Below are 14,885 nucleotides of genomic sequence, written 5' to 3'. Positions count from 1 at the left end.
CAGCTGCCATGTGTGTTATGTACTGCCATGTTTCCTTCAGCCGCTCCTCTCCCACAACCTTCATCCACTGGTGCAGCTGCCATGTGTGTTATGTACTGCCATGTTTCCTTCAGCTGCTCCACTACCACAACCTTCATCCGCGGGTGCAGCTGCCATGTGTGTTTTGTACTGACCATGTTTCCTTCAGCCGCTCCTCTCCCACAACCTTCATCCGCGGGTGCAGCCGCCATGTGTGTTATGTACTGGCCATGTTTACTTTAGTCGCTCCTCTCCCATAACCTTCATCCGCGGGTGCAGCTGCCATGTGTGTTATGTACTGACCATGTTTCCTTCAGCCGCTCCTCTCCCATAACCTTCATCCACTGGTGCAGCCGCCATGTGTGTTATGTACTGCCATGTTTACTTTAGTCGCTCCTCTCCCATAACCTTCATCCGCGGGTGCAGCTGCCATGTGTGTTATGTACTGCCATGTTTCCTTCAGCCGCTCCATTACCACAACCTTCATCCACGGGTGCAGCTGCCATGTGTGTTATGTACTGGCCATGTTTACTTTAGTCGCTCCTCTCCCACAACCTTCATCCACGGGTGCAGCCGCCATGTGTGTTATGTACTGGCCATGTTTACTTCAGCCGCTCCATTACCACAACCTTCATCCACGGGTGCAGCCGCCATGTGTGTTATGTACTGCCATGTTTCCTTCAGCTGCTCCACTACCACAACCTTCATCCGCGGTTGCAGCTGCCATGTGTGTTATGTACTGCCATGTTTCCTTTAGCCGCTCCTCTCCCACAACCTTCATCCGCGGGTGCAGCCGCCATGTGTGTTATGTACTGGCCATGTTTACTTTAGTCGCTCCTCTCCCATAACCTTCATCCGCGGGTGCAGCTGCCATGTATGTTATGTACTGCCATGTTTCCTTCAGCCGCTCCATTACCACAACCTTCATCCTCGGATGCAGCCGCTGTGTGTGTTATGTACTGGCCATGTTTCCTTCAGCCGCTCCACTACCACAACATTCATCCACGTGTGCAGCCGCCATGTGTGTTATGTACTGGCCATGTTTCCTTCAGCCGCTCCTCTCCCACAACCTTCATCCACGGGTGCATTACTGTATATATAACCGTGGGCCTATTCTCCTTTCTGCAGTGGGGCTGTGACCTGCAGACAGAACACGAGAAGTACCTGGTCCGACATTGTGGGGATGTTCCTGTGTTTGTCACCAACTACCCGTATGACCTGAAGCCCTTCTACATGCGGGACAATGAGGATGGTCCTCAGCGCACGGTGAGCAGGGATTCACCGGCTGTGTTTATTTATTTACACCATGGGGGATATGTGCCACTATAATATTATAATCACCATAACAATTCCTTATCCCTTTTACTAACCTAGTAGCCAATTTTTTTATTTTATTTATTAATTTTCTTTTTAGCAAGTGGTAGTGCGAGCTGTAGTCCCGCTTCGCTCAGGCGATGTGCGCAGGTGGAGCAGACTTTCCAATGAAGCGGAATTTCTGTGCAGCTGAATCTTACTGCCCTGCTCCAATGATATTTGATTAATAAGATTATGGGCGGTATTCAATGAGAATACCTGTGAGGTGCAGCGAATCCTTTTTTGGATTCGCTGCACATTCGCCACGTTCCGGAGCCTCGCCGGCTCCGGTATTCAACGAGTCAGGGGCAGCGAGCCCCTGACCAGCGAATATGAGCTCCTGTGGCGAATGCCGCAGGGAGCATGAGGACGGTGGCAGGCAGAGAGATGGAAGTCTCTCTGCCTGCCCCAGAACGTTTGTGGGGGGGAGGTGGGCTCCCCGGGTGCCAGGCAGCACAGGCTGCCCCCCGGGGGTGCCAGCAGGGGACCTATATTCACTACACCCGATCGTAACGATCGGGTGCAGTGAATATATGAATATGTAATGAGCGGCTCGGCTCCGGCGCCCCCTGCTGGCTGCTGTGTAAAAAAATATATATATATTTTTTTAAATTAAATATATATTCATGTGCTTACAGCACATGAATAAAAATAGCATGCCCCTCCTCAGAATAAAATTCCTGATTTTTTGACACCAAATGTAAAAAACAAAACACTTTATTTTAAAAGTTCACATTCCACTTAGCTATTGCGATAGCGATTGCTACTCGGTGAATCATGGCGAAAAAAACCTTCAAATGTATTCACCATCTGGTGATTCACCGTTTTAGTCCAAAATTCGCCAAACAGCACAAATTCGCCATAAAAACCTGGCGAATCAGCCTCATTGAATACCGCCCTATAAAGGAGTTCTCTCAAGCCTTGGAGATTATGGGCCCGATTCGCTTACCTGCAAAGTTGCAGATGACTGTGAGTAATGAGCCGTCGCCCAGACAGAAACAATTCTGCAAATGAATTGTGACCGGATCGCTGTTCGTTATTCACACGCAAATCTATACGCGATTCCTAAACCATCGGGTCGGAGTCGAGAGGTCGGACGGTTTGCGCATAAGATTTGGTAAATCTTATGTGCAGCCTGGAGGCGGGCAGGGGCAGTGGACAGGGAACGCAGCGTGGAGACCAGAGAGATGGGTAGAGAGATGGGTATGGGTGAAGCTGGGCGCACATAGAAGGCAGAGGGAGCCGAGTAGTGTAGGGGTTGGGGAAGCCGGGCAGCGGGCGCACATAGCCTCCTTGCTCCCTCCGCCTTCTACGTGCGCCCGGCTTCCCATAATCGGCTCTCTGGTCCCCTCGCTGAGTTCCCTGCCCAGCTCTCTGCGTGTAGCCCCCTCCCGCTATCGCTGATGGGGCCTACACACAGGGAGATTTTATCTGAGCGATGCTAGATTGCTCCGCACACAGCGATTTGTCAGCACGGTTTGCTGAATGATCTCTGAGGGTCAGTGTTCTCCGGTGAGAGTACTGGCCTTGACCGGCATTCTAAGTAGATTTAACCAACAGGTTGGAACTTAAATGCTGGGTGATAGTGTCGCGCTTTGCTATCGCTATGGTCCCTACAAAAGGAGCGATGTAAAGGATCTAGTCAGATCACTAATACCCCTTTCACACTCGCAGAGCCTGGTCATACCTTGGAATGTGTTCCCGGATGCTTCCCGGGACTCTACCTGGGAATGTACCCTTTCACACTGCACTCAGACCTGGGATCGACCCGGGACAGCCCCATTCACACTGATCCCGGGAAATCCCTGCAAATACATATGCATGTCATTAGAAATGGACTCCAGGGCTCTGAAAGATGACATCAGCATTTGTGAGGCCAAGAAAGCTCCAATCAGCAGCTTTTTTAAAATCCCGTGTACCCAATCACGGGTACGGGACCATTCACACTGACCGCATCCCGAGTCGATTCCGGAATGGGTATCAATCCCGGGATGTTCATCCTGGCATATTCTTTCAAGACCCTTCCACACTGAGCTAAATACCGGGTTGATGCGCATTCATGTGCAAAAACCAGGGATATTTTTGCAAGTGTGAAAAGGGTATTAGAGAATGTCCTGAAATCGCCCCGTGTGTAGGTCCCGTTAGAATTCCTGAAATAGTAGCAAGAGGTCAATCACGCAAGACAGAATTCTAGCAAGTAAGTGTGTTCGTTCCCAATTATGACGATAAGTGTAGAGAAGGAAAGAATCGTCACTGTGATGCACCTGAATACGTTTATACACATAAAATGTAACTTTTATTGCCTAGTGTTAAAAATGTGAAGTATAAAAGAACACACAACAAATAAGGGGAACAAACACCGTAGAAATGTGGGTAAAAAGAATTAGCTGGCGTGGGCGTTCCATGACGCTTGTTTCTTTAAACGAATAATTCACTCGTTTTATCGCATCTAATATGTCCTATCTGGATGAGTCGCTCCCCAGCAGAATTAATTAATTATTGTTTCAGAAAATGCCTGTAAATAAAGACAAGTTTCTTCAGCTGCCTACTCCTGTAACGCATAGAGTATGATAATGAAATTATGTTTCGCGTTAATTTGTTAGTATGAGAATCTTCAATTCCATTAGATACTTCTGGCTCTATGTAGCAAAATTAGCAACGATTGTTGCACCTGAAAAAAGTCTCCCAGTGTCGGCTAAATGTCAGATTACTCTGTGTGGGAGATAGCCTAAAGGCCCATACACACTGGGCAACTTTGAGCTGAAAGCCTCTCAAAGCAGCATGTTTGAGTGGCTTTCAGCTCAGTCACCCAGTGTGTATGGACCTTTAGAAAATAATTTCATAGGATATTGAGACCTCGATATCAACTAAAGCCTTATAATGGCTAAAAGATATATTTGTGTCATTTTGCGTATTTGTATCAGTGATCACAGATATATATACTTGTTGTGAATTGTATTTGAAGACTCAAGTTTTATTTTAGTCTGAACCGGAATTGTATTGTGCTGATAACTGGTTGAGCTCACTTAGGATCAATAACATTTGTAGTGGACATCAAGTAACTTGATGTTCACTACGTTTGCCTGGACTGGGTGGGGCGTAATGACCTCATCGCGCCCTGTAGCATTATGTCCTTATATGACGCATTGACTATTACAATGGCCTCCTTACCGGTCTTCCTAAGAAGAGACTCTCACCGCTACAATCCATCATGAATGCAGCTGCGAGACTGATCTTCCTGGCTAGATGTTCATCGTCTGCTGATCTGCTCTGTCAGTCCCTCCATTGGTTGCCTGTATATTACCGCATTCAATATAAAATACTTCTACTCCCATAAAAGACCATGACTCTGACTACACCGACTTATAGCTCTTTGCTTATCTCAAAATATCTCCCCACCCGACCTCTCCGCTCTGCACAAGATCTGCGTCTCTCATCCACACTCATTACTCGCTCCCGCTTACACCTGCAGGATTGTTGTCGGGCAGCACCCACCCTATGGAATACCCTTCCACGCACATTCAGACTCTCCTCTAGCCTCCAAACTTTCAATTGTACCCTGAAAACTCACCTCTACATTCAGCCTATCATATTCCGTAACCCCACACAACCTCCAGTAGCATTTATATCTAATTGCGTCCCATCAGGACGTCTAGTAATCTGGTGGGACTGCCATGCTATGGAGTCCTATCCTGATGTATCCCTCCTATTATCCCTATAGATTGTAAGCTTGCGAGCAGGGCCCTCCTACCTCTATGTCAGTTTGTATCAACCCAGTTAGTTTAATCACTGTTTCCAATTGTAAAGCGCAATGGAATATGCTGCGCTATATAAAAAAATGTAAATAATGTCCCCAAACTGCTTTTTACTGAATTTAAGTGGATGCAACTATTCCCTGCATCCTAAGCAGTGGAGTGGGTAAAGCGCATTACAAGTTACAATATGATCACAGTTTCCTAAATGCTCCATTACCTGGATGTTAAGCTGGGTGAATCCCAGACTGCATTACGTACAGTAAACCCCCGGCTTTAACACGGTTCAGACTCTGGAAACTGAGCGCCACTGTGCCCGTCAGTCCACACCTTTTGGGCTTGACTCAGATCATCACGGTTCGGTTTATGGCATTCAAAGTACAGGCAACCAGGAAAAACTCTAGTACTAAGCAGGGTCATGTACCTGAGACTCTGATCCAAGTCGGTTATTTTCAAACATAGCCCCCCCCCCCCCCCCCCCCCCCCATTGGATCAGAAGGCCATTAGACTTGGGCCCTTATTCAGATCTGATCACAGTACAAATTTGTTCTCAAAATGTTGGGTGGGGTGTGTTGAAACTGAAATCTAAATTGCAGTGTAAAAATTATGCAGCCAGTATTTACCCTGCACAGAAACAAAATAACTTACACAAATCTAATTCTCTCTGCCCCACCTGCAGTGCACATGGTTTTGCCCATTTTGGGAACAAATTTGTACTGCGATCAGATCTGAATAAGGGCCTTGGTGATCTAAACTTTTAGGTTCGAAAGTTGACAGTCAACTGAAAAAAATAAAAGTTCCTGCTTGTTTTCCATGGAGGGGTTAACACTCAAACCCCCTGAATGTTGGTACCAGAAGTAGGTGGCATTAGTGGCAGTGGAAGGCCTGCAGCGATGTACTCTTTGGGGAGATGTTTCCACACAGCTGAAAGCTAAAAGCCCAGAAGATCACGTACAGGCTTCTTCTATGCTCACATCCTATGATTAATCACATCCCTCTGCGGCCCGCACGTCTGACAGTAACGTAATGAGATTCTTACATTTATTTTCACTTTTATTATAGTTGTCCATTAATCCATTTCACATCTGTTGATTCAAGTAATCCGCCGCAGTTTATTTCCTGAGCCCCCCGCTGACTCGTTCATCATTTGCGGCTTTGTAACATTGTGGTTCTTGTGTTATCTATATATAAAATGCTAACTACTCCTCACCTCTATAAGGTGAACAATCCACTGACCACTTAACGGACCAAATTACTCCTTTGTGTGCGAAAAGGTCATAACAGAAAGTGAAAGCAATTTTTGCAGGGACACTGATCTGTTTCAGACTTGCTGTATATGGAGAGAGGGAACTGTGAAGACAGAGATGGGTGGTAGGAGCAGATAGGGACTGGTGGTGTGGTGGAGAGTTTGTGGGCTGTCACATCTCAAAGTGGAAGTAAAAACTGTCACAGCTCAAAGTGAAAGTACGTTGCAGAAGCCGCCATTTTGACAGGCTTTCAACTGGTCTTCACCTGAAATATCTACAAATCTGTATAGAGTGATAAGTGCCGACCAATCACCTTCTGTCTGTCCGTTTTGTTAGCACAGGCTGTACAATAAGTTACAGTAGAAGCTGATTGGTTGGTAATTTAAATCGCCCCAAGATTTGTTAAACCTCCCCCACGATGATGCTGTAGGTGACTATTCACTGGCCAACCACCTGGTGTTGTCTCAGGGATGAACAGTAGATGGAACAGCGTTTTGCGATTGGTATCAAAAAGGACCGTTCTTCCGTGCTCTGCGATCTCCGTAGGAAGCAGACATGTTTGAATAGCGCCACAGCCGGGAGGAGCTAGAGATTAGGGATGGCCTTCCCTGTGATCACCATCAATGGCTATAGTACAAACGGTCATCGATGGCAGCAAACCATGTGATTGATGATCATCGATGGCTTTACCTATTGATGATCTATTTTCTTTGCCTGACTGGCCGTGGGACAATCAGAACATGGGGGTGGGGCTTTACAGGCATCTGGGTATAGCTATGCTTCGTATACTGGCACCTGGGGGGGGGGGAATAACAACAAAAAACCTATTCAGTTATGCTGTGCCATCGATGGAGGGGAACGTCTGATTTTCCCCTATCAATGGCAAAACTAATGCACACCAGCCATAAACCATCGATGATTATGAATCTTTGATGGCCCATCCCTACTAGAGAGTCACCAGCACCACCACTGTCTGTCAGCTGCTGTAGGAGGATGGGGGCTGCTCAGCCGGGTGCCGGATGACTGCCCGACAATTGTGATCCTGAAAGTCAGTATACCGACATCGGAATTCCTACTGCCGGTGCTCCGACAGGGTGGATCCCAACTGATGGGCTATTTTCCCTTGTGGGGGTCGAAGACTCCCATAGAGGAACAATAGAACCTTTTGGCGAGTGAAGCGATCCACCGAGCCCGCAAGGGGCTTGTTTGCGCTCGCCCCCCTGTTGGAGCACCGTCAGTCGGGATTCCGATGTCTGTATACTGACTGTCGGGATTCCGATGTCGGTATACTGACTGTCGGGATCCCGATTGTCGGGCAGTCATACCACACCCGCTCAGCCGCCATGTGTCCTGTGTGCCCTATAGAATGGAAGGATATCCACAGAGGAACACAGCGGCTGTGGGGAAAGCTGGGAGGAATCCGATTGGATGCCATTGGCTTTCTGCAATGAAGTCCCGGGATATTGGGCTTAGTACATATGGAAATGCGATAAAAACCTTGAAAACCAAATGTCTGCCTCCATGTGCTGCTGGGGGGGGGTCATATGTAACTGTGAGATACAATGCATGTGTTCCAGTAACACCACCTATAATAATAAAGCCATTATGGAAGTCTAAATAGTTTATGTATTGTTTTTCAGTGTCTATTGCATATGGGATGGACGCTCCTAAAAGTAATGGCAATGTGCAGTGGGCAACTGCCAAACAATGAAGATTTATTTGTGGTGTATTTTCATTCAGAGAGCAGCACATACAACTTTCTGTCACATAAATGCTACAAAACCAATGTGTCCACTCAGATGCTGCACATCAGTGTTCATTTTGGCAAGAATTTCCAATAAGTTTTAGTCCCTTTCTTAAAATTTGACTAAATTAAATGTCACATTTTAGTCTTAGTCATGATTTAATCAGTGGATCTTGACTAACATTTTAGTCTAATTTTAGTCGTTTGCAGTTTAATGATACTGTAGTGCAGTGGTTCTCAATCTCGGCCCTCAGGACCACCGCACAGCGCATGTTTTCCAGGTCTCCACACAGAATCACAAGTGAAATAATTAGCTCCACCTTTGGATCTTTTAAAATGTGTCAGTGAGTAATGAGTGCAGCTGTGCACCTGCCTAATCATTTTTTTTATAAGAAATAAAAATAAAAAATACAATAAATCACTAGAAAAATAAGACCTGCCTGATACAAGTAATTAGTAGTACAGTACTAGTCTACTGCAAAAAACTTAAGCTGTAAGGATACATATAATAATAAATGTCTACTTCGCTAAAGTTAACTAAATAGCAAATACGTAAATCTAGGGCCATAGAGGATGGGTAAAACGGTATCAATAAGTAAAACGGTAAAAAGTTGAGTATCCCATGAGCATTTCGGCTAAGGGATTTTTACGGCGGCCTTCAGGAACTTCTTCAGTGGTCCCAGGGGTGCATTGCACGAGTTAGCAGGCGCGCCGGTGACGTCACCGGCGCACCCGCACAATGCACTCCTGGGACCGCTGAAGAAGATCCTGAAGGCCACCATGGACATCGGGGGACTTGGTAAGTATGAAATAAACACTGTCGCACATTGTGGCGGTCTCTCCACTTGGCTGTTGTCCCCATAGATCTCACATTGCGTTCTGTCTTCACTCCAGGTGGCTGCTGTGGACCTACTCGTTCCTGGGATCGGAGAACTGTTCGGAGGGAGCCTGAGAGAAGAGAGACATCACATCCTGCAGTCGCGTCTGCAAACGTAATGTTTAATGCTTGCATGTATATCTGAGTTTTTGTTTCCTCGCTGGAGGACCAGTAGGGGTTCCACCGCTAACACGCACAAAAGTCTTCAAAAGAACAATGGCAAAAATTTGCCTTCAGTGTCCGAGCAATCCTCTACTCCAGGGGTTCTCAAACTCTGTCCTCAGGACCCTGCACCGTTCACATCTTCCGGACACCCGGCAGGTGCAGAGGGGCATTCATTACTCATTGACCAACTTTGAGAACCTGTGGAAAGTAAAGTAGTCAAAATTCCATACAGCACTATAATCCGAGACAGATTAGCTATTTAAAACTCCTTGCATATGATGGTGCTCTTGCATTTATTTGAAAAATGACAGTTGGTTGGCTAGAGCACCATTTATCATACGCAAGGAGTTTTAAATAGCTGAAATGATCAAAAGTGGTAGAGATGTGGCCAGTGGTGTGTGGGTGTAGGCATTGCCATGTGGGCATGTACTTCCCTTACATTATTATACCCAATGTCTTACTAAAAATGTGAAAGTGTACAAATGGTATCACTTTGTGAGGAATGTACAAATATATTTTTACTACTGATTTATAGTTTTCCCCGAGATCGTAAATGTGGGGTCTTCTGACTTGGATCTGGCATTGGAAATGTAAATATAGGCTATTGCAAGAAAGTGTGGTGTACTGTGACTCGTTATGGAGGTGCACCCACAAACCTGGTGCCACGTATGATCAGAGGAGCATCGCTCAACAAAGATTGGGTGCAGATGGAGAGGGTTTGTCTAAGGGTTCCGTATTCAGAGCTACAAAATGGCCTTTACCAGGGCCCATGGTCAGGGCAGGCAGCAGTCTACATGTAGTGTGTAGCCAACACAAATGGTCAGGGCAGGCAGCATCCAAGTAGTGTGTAGCCAACAAAAATGGTCAGAGCAGGCTATCTACAAGTAGTCTGTAGCCAACACAAATGGTCAGGGCAGGCAGCATACAAGTAGTCTGTAGCCAACACAAATGGTCAGGGCAGACAGCAGTCTACAAGTAGTCTGTAGCCAACACAAATGGTCAGGGCAAGCAGCAGTCTACAAGTAGTCTAGCCAACACAAATGGTCAGGGCAGACCGCAGTTTACAAGTAGTCTGTAGCCAACACAAATGGTCAGGGCAGGTAGCATACAAGTAGTCTGTAGCCAACACAAATGGTCAGGGCAGGTAGCATACAAGTAGTCTGTAGCCAACACAAATGGTCAGGGCAGGCAGCAGTCTACAAGTAGTATGTAACCGACACATATGGTCAGGGCAGGCAGCATACAAGTAGTCTGTAACCAACACGTATGGTCAGGGCAGGCTTTGGTCACAATTTAAAGCGTGATTCAAGAGGATCAGGTTGGAGCACACCTGTGCCCTCTGAGGTTTGATACCAGCCATTAACCTAAATGTGTGTTTGTGGTGAGGAGGGGGGGATGGGTTACAGTTACATTTTTATTTCTGACCCCGTACTGCGAGTTCCTGTATTGTGTATTGTCCTCTAAATTTAGAACAAACCTCACATGGGACGTTAGGAGCCCTCTCTTAATTACAAATCTGTGCCTCCCATTTCCAACCCACCTCCTTCCATGAAACGTATCCAGAAATATCCTGCTAAGTGCTTGTCAGCTGCTCTCTAATAAAGTCCTTGTGCAGCCAATACTCAGAGTAACGCGTGATGCTCGTCATCTGGCCCTGATTTGGGAAGCTAATAAACAGTAATGCATTCAATTCACTGAGCTGGAGACACAAATAGCAGCGAGGCGTCATGGCTGACTGCTCCGGCGAGGCTGGAGGCCGCACCTTGCTGCGGGGAGTTGGGAGACTAGGCCAGGAAGTAGAGGAGCAGCCGGGATTGAACGCTTGATGGAAATGTCGGTGTTGTCTCACCCTGAGGACACCTGCTTAAGAACAGGTGTTACATTGCTGCCAGCTTCTGTCCAACAGGTTATATAGGGCAGAGTAGTTAAATACACAAACCAATGAGAGAGTGCACTCGTCATAATATCTGGGGGGTCATTTATCATTCAATATTCGCGACTAAATCCTCCAAAACGCCTGTTTAATATTAGGTATCACTAAAATGTGCCATAGGGGGACCGCAGCAGGAACCTCAGATCCCTGCTGCGATTCCAGCTGCATCGCCGCCGGCCGCATCCCCCATACATGTCAGTCACCTCCAATTTGGCCAGTTTTCATCCGATGTATCAGGCCGATCTGTTGGAATTGGATGAAAATTGGACCTGTGTACTGGCACCTTTTAGAGTCATAGCGGGGCTCATTCCAAGTTGGCGCATATGCAAGGTGGCAAATACTGAGCTGACAACCTTGTGGGCACCAGATTTCAATGCGACAGGAGGGGTCGTGTCATTGGGAGCACAGAAGATGTTAAAAAAAATCACAACACGTAATGCATTTTTATTATTTTGTGATAAGTAGTAGTAGTAGTAGTAGTACGTTTATTTATAAGGCGCCACAAAGTGTCCGCAGCGCCGTACATAGCAAACAAAAAAACAAGGTAACGTACAGGGTGTGTTGATAAAATACAGCATAAATAGGGGTATAGCTGGTAGAACTAAAATCAGCATCAGTTCTGAAGTAGGTGTGGAAATTGTTGAGGAGACTGAAGATGAAGTAGAGGAAGGGAAGAACCGGGCAGGAGCACAGGTGAGGTAAAGAGGTAGGGTGAGTACGTGAGGAAGGAGGGCCCTACTTATAAGAGTTAACAGACTAAAGGAAGTGGGTGGACGAACGAAAAACAATAGGATAAGTAGGAACGGATGGAGGGGTAGGGTAGGCAGGATAGGAGGAGCGAGAAAGGTTAGGAGGAGGAGGGGTAGGTAGACATCACAGACACATATGTAGGAAACCTCATTTATTAGAATTAGGTCAACACACGGCTAAGATCGACACAAGCATTAGGTCACCAATGTTAGACTGTCAAAAGGTCCACATTAATTTTTCACTTTTTTTGTCTCAAATGTCAACATAAGTCGACATGGACACCGTATCGTTGTACCGCGTCCCCTTGCATGGTTTGCTGCGCTCAGCACACAATTATATTTTCCCGCTGCGCCCTAGTAGACAGTAGGGTATGAAATAACACCTGAAAAACTCAGTAGGGTATGAAATAACACCTGAAAAACTCATGTCAACTTTTTGACTGCCGTCCTTCCCATTGTTGACCTAATGCTTATGTCAAGCCTTAGGCCTGTTGACCTTGCAGAACTCAGTGCCAGGTACAATAATGTTATCTTATACCAGATACCCATCACATGCAAGAGATGGGCATGACATACCCTCCAACATGACCCATTCCATTAGGCACAAAATGCTCTGTTCCTGGACTTCCCTCTTAATTGACAATTGCAGTCACCTGTTCAGTGATAACGGTGTTCCAGCACAGGTGATGGCAATCCTAAATTAAAAAGTCCAGAGCATTTTGTACCTAATGGAATGGGTCATGTTGGAGGGTATGGCATGATGGCGCCATGTTTTGCCTGTGAGGTTAATGGCCTTGGCATGTGCCAGCCAATGAGGTCATGAATGAAAACAGATTGTACAAAATTTGTTTCATTCATGTGGAATATGTAGAGTTGGTCTTACTGGGCTACAGGTTACAGGCAGGTCAGTGCTGCACTTGGCAGCCTGTGTTATCCTACAAGTCTGTGTTCTCTCCTCTTTCCTGCAATCTTTGCACAACCATCACTACGTCCTACAACTATTTTCAGAAATCTGCAATTTTTTTTTTCTTACTTCAGAATTTCAAGTGCAGAATTAACTGTTTAATGCGTTGCATACTGTTATCCCTTATAGCAGGCATGGTTGAACTATGGCCCTCCAGCTGTTGTGAAACTACACTTCCCAGCATGCCTTGCCCTAGATTTAGCATTCCCTAATAGCAAAATTGTGGCAAGGCATGATGGGACTTGTAATTTCACAACAGCTGGAGTGACATAGTTTGGCCACGCCTGACTTACAGGGTCTGATTCTGAGGTAAAAGTAGAAGCCCCCGCAGTAAAGTCTATTAGCATTTGCTGTCCGTGACATTATGTCCGTACCATGTCCTTCTCTGGTGTATATTCGTGCACCTGAATGTGTAAGGACTCAGACGTCCATTATCAGCGTCCGTGCGCTCGGTAAAACCTGCTGGTCTTCATGTGTGTGCTGGACACACACAAAGGTCTGGCCACAACCCTGGAACCCCCTCTATATTTTGAAAACTGCATCTCAGTTTGTAACAATCTGCGTTGGCAAAAGAACCCACCATTCTGTCCGACGTCGGTAGAGCAACATCTGTGGTGCATCCACCTCTACAACCACAGATCTAGATTATGTAGGTGTGGTCAGCATAGGCGGAATTCCTTAAGGATGCGGTGTATACAGGAATCCTGACCTAATAAAGCCTACAAATTACAATGCTCGGTTAATAACCATTGTGATCATTAGGGAAGTAGTATCATTGTATATACTGTTATACGATATGGCACAATATGTCTGGCTTGTGGAATTAATCTGTGTTCTTTCTGTCCTTGCAGGCTGGGGCTGGAACACACATACCAGTGGTAAGCAGCAATCCCTACACCTGACCATGTTACAGCCTCTGCGTCCTTACACATGTAGGATTATCACCATGTATTTGCCCGGAGGTTGTGCAGATCCTCTCTGGAATCATGCTGAGATTTCCCGCCCTTCCCAGAGTTACTCGCTTACATGCAAGCGGTATTTGTGCAGTTACAGTATAATAGCCCAAAGTACCAGACAATCAGATCCTAACTGACCTATTACAGGCTGTATTTAAAAAATGGCATTTGGGAGCTGTTTGGTTGGTACCTCATCCCTGTCCACTAGATCAGTCTTCATGGATTAGAACCTTTCTGTGGTCCACACACAACGCTGTGAAATTCGCAGCGTTGCGCGTGGACTAAACGCCGCCTGCAGTGCCCCATTCGCGCGCGGCTATCCCCCAGTACGGCTGCGAATGGATGAGTTGCATAATCGTCCAATCGCTGCCTTGGGTGCGGGGGAGAATTCATTGATGATTTCTCAAGCGCTCGCAGATCAGAGACACCTGTCTCCCATCCCCTGCACTCGCGTCAACGGGCGGTTCCCATGGGAACGCCCTTGAGATGCTGGGTGTTCGCACTGCTAGGTGTGAGCGGGGCGGTGAACCTGTAGTTTGCCATGCCCGCTCACCCCCTGCGTCTGCACATGCACAAAACATTGGCCACCCAATGTTTTGGGGGACCGAAGTAAACAGAATAACCCCCTTAGCGCACATCCAATGCTGCCCAATAGAGGACAATGCCAGGAGTCACACGAGCCAATCTGTACGAGGCCCCTTCACATCTCCCGCCCCTTCATATCTCCCGCCACTTCATATTTCCTCATAGAGATTACATTTTCAGGCTGTGCGACATGCAGTTTGGTATCTGCACCTTTCACATCTTTCCTTCTCTAATTAGGTATCTGGATTTACGTAAATACGGGACTGTTCCGCACGGCGGTTTCGGCCTGGGATTTGAACGCTTCCTGCAGTGCATTCTGGGAGTGGACAACATTAAGGATGTCATCCCATTCCCGAGGTTTCCCTATTCTTGTCTGTTATGAGGCTCCCCGGACATGGAGATATGTTGTCATTGTAATGAGATGTGGCAATCGCAGCACAAACGCCTCAGTGTAAATGTTATGGCTGCAGTGGAGCCGGTCACCAACTGGCACTTTCTTATAGAGACCTTTTATAATAAAATCTGTGTTTGTTTTAAAACCA

At 46.5% G+C, this 14,885-nt stretch overlaps 1 protein-coding gene across 1 annotated transcript in view; it reads left to right on the top strand.

Moving 5' to 3' along the window:
* The window catches only part of NARS2 (asparaginyl-tRNA synthetase 2, mitochondrial), a 31,643-nt gene extending 16,758 nt beyond the window's left edge, over positions 1 to 14,885 (top strand). The window contains exons 12-15 of the mRNA XM_083170218.1: positions 1,147 to 1,284; positions 9,009 to 9,106; positions 13,654 to 13,680; positions 14,581 to 14,885. Of these exons, the coding sequence (XP_083026344.1) occupies positions 1,147 to 1,284; positions 9,009 to 9,106; positions 13,654 to 13,680; positions 14,581 to 14,725 (408 nt within the window). The 3' untranslated portion in view covers positions 14,726 to 14,885. The remainder of the gene's footprint in view (positions 1 to 1,146; positions 1,285 to 9,008; positions 9,107 to 13,653; positions 13,681 to 14,580) is intronic.

The sequence above is a fragment of the Crinia signifera genome, chromosome 2 (genome assembly GCF_055691185.1).
Source record: "Crinia signifera chromosome 2, ASM5569118v1, whole genome shotgun sequence".
Taxonomy (NCBI): Eukaryota; Metazoa; Chordata; class Amphibia; order Anura; family Myobatrachidae; genus Crinia; species Crinia signifera.
The sequence above is the reverse complement of the archived record's forward strand: the minus strand, read 5'-3'. Positions and strand labels throughout refer to the sequence as shown.